General features: G+C 44.7%; 1 protein-coding gene across 1 annotated transcript; it reads left to right on the plus strand.

Annotated features, from left to right (window-relative positions):
• Nucleotides 1–1,321: 1,321 nt before the first annotated feature.
• On the plus strand, nucleotides 1,322–6,526 carry F2RL1 (F2R like trypsin receptor 1). Its single transcript, XM_062513681.1, has 2 exons — nucleotides 1,322–1,488; nucleotides 5,424–6,526. Exons 1-2 carry the CDS (start codon nucleotides 1,410–1,412, stop codon nucleotides 6,524–6,526), a joined length of 1,182 nt encoding a protein of 393 aa, XP_062369665.1. The 5' UTR covers nucleotides 1,322–1,409.
• Nucleotides 6,527–6,852: the final 326 nt, after the last annotated feature.

Here is a 6,852-nt window from a genome sequence, read left to right on the forward strand (position 1 = left end):
CACTTGCAGTGATACTTGCTCCTGCACACGTCGCAGAGCTTCTCCATTTGCAGGTCTGGTGTCATGGGACAGCCAGGACCAGATTTTACTTAGCAACAGCAGTGAATACTTTTCCAGTGTGTGCTGTCCCTTCCACTATTGCTGGATCCAAGCAAAAGAGAGAAGGAGCTGTCTGCTTTGATGTATAGGGGACAAAAAGATGGACTGGATGGAGTAAATCAAGATGGAACTAAGAATGAAAACTGTAACTGGCCACTGACAGGAGAGCATGGTAGAATTGGTACATGACTATGGTAGAATTGGATGAGGGAAAGACTGGCCGCTCCTTAGCAATAGAGATCTGAGAGGGAAAACTCTGGAGACCACTAAAGGGAGGCTAGATAAAAAACCAAATGAGAAGATTACAGCTCACTGGGCAAGGTGATTAAAAGCAGGATAAAATGCCTATGAAGTGGTTTCTAATGGTAAGTAAATAAAACCACTGAAAGTGAAATAAAGAGACAGGGAGGGAGGCTGGAGGGATGGGCTATGACTTTCCCGGTGTTTAGCAAGAAGGCTGGGACGTAGATGAGAAATCTGTAAACACTGTGGATGACGAACAGGAACTGTGCTTTAAGTATGCACTACTTACAGCAAAGACTCAAAAACAAGAAAACAAGAGGCCCTTAATGCAATATGACACCCAAAACTTCCCAGCGCCATTTACCTTAATCTCTCTGTACTCCCATCTATTCCCAGCTATTATCTCATGACCATCAAAGAAGGAAAAAAAAAAAAAAAAAAAAAAAAAAAAGCCACTCCAGAGGACCCTGCTTGGGCAGGGAGACTGGACCAGACGACTTCCTGTGGCCTCGTCCAACCTGACCTAAAATTCCACGATTCTGGGATGTTCTAACACCGAAGAAATCAGGAACGCACAAGTCAGTACGTTACGAGGCAGCTGCAGTTAACAGGTTCCCACTAAACGTCCCCGGCCCTGCCGGTGTGGCCCAGAGCAATCCTGCTCCACTCCAGCAGCAGCTCGGCACGGACAGCGGTCACTGCAGCGGCGGCCGCTCAGCCGTGCTGGGCACTCCGAGGCCGTTAACAGCGCAGCGCCCGGCCGGGCACGGGCACGGACACGGTAAGAGCCGGGCACGGTAAGAGCCGGTCCGCCCCTCACCGCCCGAGCGGTCGCCAAGCTGTGGCCACCCGCCATTTCGCGCCGGGCAGAACCGAGGGGACCGCGAGCGACTCTCACCATTTCGGGGTGGCACCGCCCTGAGGGAAAGGCTCGGGCTGGCCCCGCCCGCCGCGGGGCTGGGGCTGGTGCTGGGACCGGCCTCGCCCCCCGCCCGCCCTGCTCAGGTATCAGGTGAAACTGGTCGGGAGCGCGGGCGATCTGGCGGCGGTCGGAGCGCGGCGGGAGGATGGCTGCGCGCTGCGAGTTGTGCCTGCTGCTGGTGCTGCTGATCTGTGCGTTGCTGGGAGCTGCCATCGCTGCTGAAGGTGAGCGGAGCGGCGGTGAGCTGCCGGCGTGCTGGGATCAGCGGGGCGGCCAGCGCCGCCCCCCGGCCGGCTCGACTGCCCCTCAGCCGCGGGCGGGGACTCGGCGGGGCAAGTGCCTGGCCTGGCTAGGGTTCGGGGCGCCTGGAGGGGACCGGGCGGGGTTCCGCGGGGTCGAGAGGGGTGGAAAACTCGTGTGGCTGCCGGGACCCGCGGGCAGGGCTCCCTTCCCGCGGGCGGGGAGGGAAAGCGCTTGGCGGGCGATCAGCCGGGCGAGGCGAGCAGCACCCTCAGGGCTTGTGGGGGGCGTCGGGTTTGTCTTCACCCGCATCGCAGAGAATCGTGGAATGGCTTGGAAGGGACTGCGAAGCTCCCATCTCGTTCTAAACACCTCCCCCCTCACCGCGGGCAGGGGCACCTGGCTATAGATCAGGTTGCTAAGAGCCCCGTCCAGTCTGGCCTTGAGCATTGCCAGGGATGGTGCATCCACAGGTTCTCTGGGCAACCTGTTCCAGCGCCCTCACATAAAGAGTTTCTCCCTACGATCGAGTCTAAACCTGCTCTCTTTCCATTTAAAACCATCCCGTCTGGTCCTGTCACTTAGCGGCCTTGTAAAAAGCCCTTCTTCAACCTTCTCGTGGTCCCCTTCCCTGCCGCCCCTCCCCTTAGGATAAACATGAAAATACTTTAGAAACCATGTTCTTGGGCTTTTTTTTTTCCCTGACCTAAAAAGCTGGGATTCTTTTTAGATTTTTAGTCTGTGCTATTGCTTGTTGAACGTAAGCGCAGTTCGAGAAAAAAAACGAAGCGGTTATTCATATTTGTATTTCACTGCATGAAGTTAATTTTTCACCACCTTTTATAATAAACCCCATTACAATATTTGTGCATGCCTTTGCACTGTGTCCTTCTGTATTTCATACCGGGCTTATTTACCTAATAAAATCATACGTATAAAGGTGGTGCAAATGTTGAAGCCAAACACAGGATAGATGCCGTATACGTATTGAAGCCAAACATGTGTCATATTTTCTCAAGCGACAGATGCTAGGTAGCTGCAAATTGTGTTGTTCAGAGCGGCGTTCCTGGAGTCAAGCTGACATTTAATAGCCTAATTGTCTGACCTGGAAGGAGTGAAGAATTTGGAATTCTCGGGGAAGAGGGAGGGAGGTTGCAGATCCAAAAGCCAGGATAATCTTAAATTTACTCCTGTTGGGGGTATTACTACCATGAGTAAACTAGTTAATTTTTGGTACTACTTGCTACTGTCTCTTTTGTGTCTGCAGGGTAGGCATAATCCTGTGTTTGATATGAAGTGGGTTGTATCTTCTGGACAAATGACAAAGGTGTTGAAACAGTCTTTTGTGGGAGGAGAGAGTACTACATTCTCTGTATATGAGTCAAGCAGGGTGAAACTTGTCTTGGAAAAGAGCTCGATTGTTATGGAAAACGGCAAGCGGTGAAAGAGTAATTTTCTTTAAAAGGATGTGGAAATGCACATACCTAACAAAGGACTGGTTGCTCGGTGAGGGAGTGTTAACTGCTGGGAAACAGGACACTGTCTCCTGGTGTGTATAGGTTGCTAGTCGGACTGGAAAAAGCTGCCCAGTATATGCAATCAGAGCTTTTGAGGCTCGAATTAAAGTCAGCATATAAACAAGACTTGAAATCACTGTCTTACAAAGTACAATAAAACAAACCTTTGTCTCTGTTCTGACCCTCTTGGAATACAAAGTCCTGTCTCTGGTTCAGTTATCTGTCCATCCACTTTAGTATAGCTCTTACTGTACTGTCTCACACTAACACTTTAGTACTTTTTGACGAGGCTTATATTTTTTCTACCTAACCTCTGAACTTCAGTTGCAAACCATTGTTTTCTATCTGACCACAAAACAGTAAGAACAAAGTGCTAGTTTGGAATGGAATAAAAAAAGCATGACTGCAGTTTCATGGTATCGACCACTTTCTGATGGACAGGTGCTTAACATAGCATTAGATGGTGCGTTTTGTTACTGTATCTTGATCACTACTATCAACTTAGTATATAGGGTATGCTTCCAAGCTTCTCCATGATCTTTCTCAGCTAAGCTGAAAGCCTAAGGAAATCGGCGTTGCTTAGCTCATTATCACTTCAGTATCTGGTATCGGTAAGCTGTGTCCTTTAGGCTGGTTTTATGGGTTCTCCTATTCACAGCTCAGCTTGGGGAACTAGGATTGCTGCATTGCAATTAAACTTTGCTGTCTTGAACAGTATTGCTGATGTGATCATGGGGCTTGAATGTCTGAAACAAGAATTTTTATCATACTGCTTTGTTATAATTAGACCACATATAGGCCAAAATTACTATTTGGCATTTGAATTACTTTTCTTTAGGATGGTGATTTTATAATTTAAGCCTCTGTCTTCATGCAAAATTTACTATAATTTAAACCTCTGTCTTCATGCACTCTACTGCAAAGATTTGTCTTAGTCATTGTACAGGTAAAAAGTTTTCTTGCATGTGAGTTTTCCAGTGAAGGCTGGGCCTGGAGATTTTTAAGTGCTCAAGTGGATCTGAGTTAACTTAGTTCAAAACTCTGAAGAGTGTCAATATATGCATATTTCTGCATATATCTTTGGAAGGCTGCAGAGTCTAGACAAGAATCTAAAGTGATCTACTTTGGGGAATCTGTACTGGGAAACATACACTTGTGTATTTACATATTTTTTGTGTAAGAACCCTTTAAAATATAAGGTGGAAGCATTTTTTCATTTGGAACTGTATCAATTACTTATTAACAAAGGGGCCATGCTTTAACATTTTTCAAGGCTGTTTGCTGTCCAGGTACTCAAAAAGACTCTTTTTATATTCCAGCTGGGGGGCTTTGGCTAAATAAATCCTCGAATAATGATTGAAACTGAGTTTAGAAATAAGCCTCCCTAAACCAGTCAGCTTCCATGTCCATCCATTTAGCTGAAAGGATATGGATGCCTGTAGGTGAATGTCTGACTTTTTGTAATGGTGTGCATTCCGGGACATTGCTTGTGCAGTTTAGCCTGTCAGCAGAGGAGGACTGTGCTGTGTGTGCAGGTGTTCTGAACTGGGCTGTCCAAAGTCTGTCCTACAGGACTCAGCAGTCAGGAGCACCTGCCTCACCCATATGGTTTGTAAGCTGCCACAGCATTTGCAGAGGCAGAGCAAAGCTTGTAGTGACAGTAGTTTGTGTATGAATCAGCCTCAGCTGTCAGCTCTACCACCTGATACTTGGACTAGAGACCACAGAGAGCATCTTTCCTGAAGGAAATCCCAGATGAGGACCATATTGTGACTTCATGCACAGAGTTAGTGTGTTCAAGTTTCTGTTCAGATACACTGTAATGTGTGGCATTCCCTAGAGATCATTTGTGTGTGGCTTTGGATATGGCGCTCTGACTCAGTTTTAGCTTGTCTGAAGGTAGTATGTTCTCTTTTTTTTTTTTTTTTTTTTTTTTTTTACTGCATACCTGATTTTTGGGGCATCTAAACTGACAGAGCTTGTACTGCAATTAAATTAGCCTTCTGTGAAGTTCTCCAAGTCCCAGCACTCAGGTGATCTGGCACTGCTGTGTGAAAAGTTAATGGTGTCTTGGGGTAGTTGAAGCAGTTTCTACTGTAACTGTTCAGGTGGTGGGAGCACCTGACAGCACATTTTAAAAAGGCATTTTTAATATCACTGATGACAGTGTTTTGGTTTCTGGTAGAATCCTTACATTCTTGAAGGGGCAAAGGTTGTCTTTTGATTAATAAATATAAAAGAAAGGGAAGATAAATTGTCAAGTGTCTGAACATCAGTCTTAATTTTTCTGTTGATAGGGCTGTCTGTAAGCATTCGAGTAAATCACTATATCTAGTTTATTTTTTAAAAAGGCAAAAAGTCTGTACTTCAACAAATTTTCTTTCTTTTTTTTTTAATTTTAGAGAATGATAGATCCAGCAAACCAAAAGGAAGAAGTTTCATTGGCAAGACGGTTCTGAAGGCAAATAGTTCTGAAGAGATATACAAGGTGGATGAATTTGTAACAGAAGTCCTCACAGGAAAGCTGACTACAGTTTTTCTTCCCATTGTTTATATCTTTGTTTTTATAACTGGTTTGCCAAGCAATGCCATGGCCCTCTGGGTCTTTTTTTTCCGAACAAAGAAGAAACATCCGGCTGTGATTTATATGGTTAACTTGGCATTGGCAGACCTTCTTTTTATTGTCTGGTTCCCACTGAAGATTTCATACCATCTAAATGGCAATAACTGGTTATTTGGTGAAGGTCTCTGCAAAGTATTTGTTGTGTTTTTCTATGGAAATATGTACTGTTCCATTCTCTTTATGACTTGTCTCAGTGTACAACGGTATTGGGTTGTAGTGAACCCCATAGTTAATTCAAAAAAGAAATCAGAAATTGCTTTGGGCATCTCCATTGCTATCTGGATACTGATTTTGTTGGGCACCATTCCATTGTATCTTGTTAATCAGACGGCATATATTGCAAATCTTAACATCACAACCTGCCATGATGTGTTGCCTGAAAATGTTTTGGCTCATGATATGTTTAGTTATTTCCTCTCACTTGCAACTGGACTCTTCTTAATCCCAGCTATCATCACTGCTGTTGCATACATTCTAATGATTAAGACCCTAAGTGCTTCTATCATAGATATAAGCACTGGGAAGAAACGAAAAAGAGCAATCAGACTCATTATTGTTGTCCTGTCCATGTATCTCATCTGCTTTGCACCTAGCAATGTGCTGATTATTGTGCATTATTCACTCCTCAAAGCCTACAGCCAGAGCCATTTGTATGTGTGGTACATAACTGCACTGTGCCTTTCCACTTTGAATAGTTGTATTGATCCATTCATCTATTATTATATTTCAAAAGACTTCAGACACAACCTTAAATATGCTCTTCTCTGCCGAAGTGTGCGAACTACACAGAGGATGCAAGTGTCTCTCTCATCAGGCAGGTACCCCAAGAAATCAAATTCTTATTCTTCAAACTCAAGTGGGACCACTAAATCAACCTACTGAGTTTAATCTTAATAAAGTGAACTTTTGTTATAACTGATGAAAGGATGTGAGTGGCAATAGACTTACTTTATACAAGAGAGTCTGAAGAAACACCACTGCATTTTAATTGCATTGAAGCCTGGAATTTGGAACTGACAGTTGCTTATTTTGTGTAGAAATCATAAACAGATAAATCTTCCTGGGAAAAGGGGGGAAAAAAAGGACATTTCAGATCCTGTGCAAAAGTGCTGCTCATCTAGAAGTGAGTTGTGGCTGAAGATGTGCTTGTTGAATATAAAAGTTGCTAAAAAGCTAAATGTTTCTGGAATATTAATGCAGTATTGTTA

The sequence above is a fragment of the Cinclus cinclus genome, chromosome Z (assembly GCF_963662255.1).
Source record: "Cinclus cinclus chromosome Z, bCinCin1.1, whole genome shotgun sequence".
NCBI classification, from domain to species: domain Eukaryota; kingdom Metazoa; phylum Chordata; class Aves; order Passeriformes; family Cinclidae; genus Cinclus; species Cinclus cinclus.

What these genes read in the sequence shown, in the direction of transcription:
- F2RL1 (XM_062513681.1), top strand. Translation starts at nt 1,410, where the DNA reads ATGGCTGCGCGCTGCGAGTTGTGCCTGCTGCTGGTGCTGCTGATCTGT. An exon ending in AGCTGCCATCGCTGCTGAAG is followed by an intron (nt 1,489 to 5,423) that starts GTGAGCGGAGCG and finishes TTTTAATTTTAG; the next exon opens with AGAATGATAGATCCAGCAAA.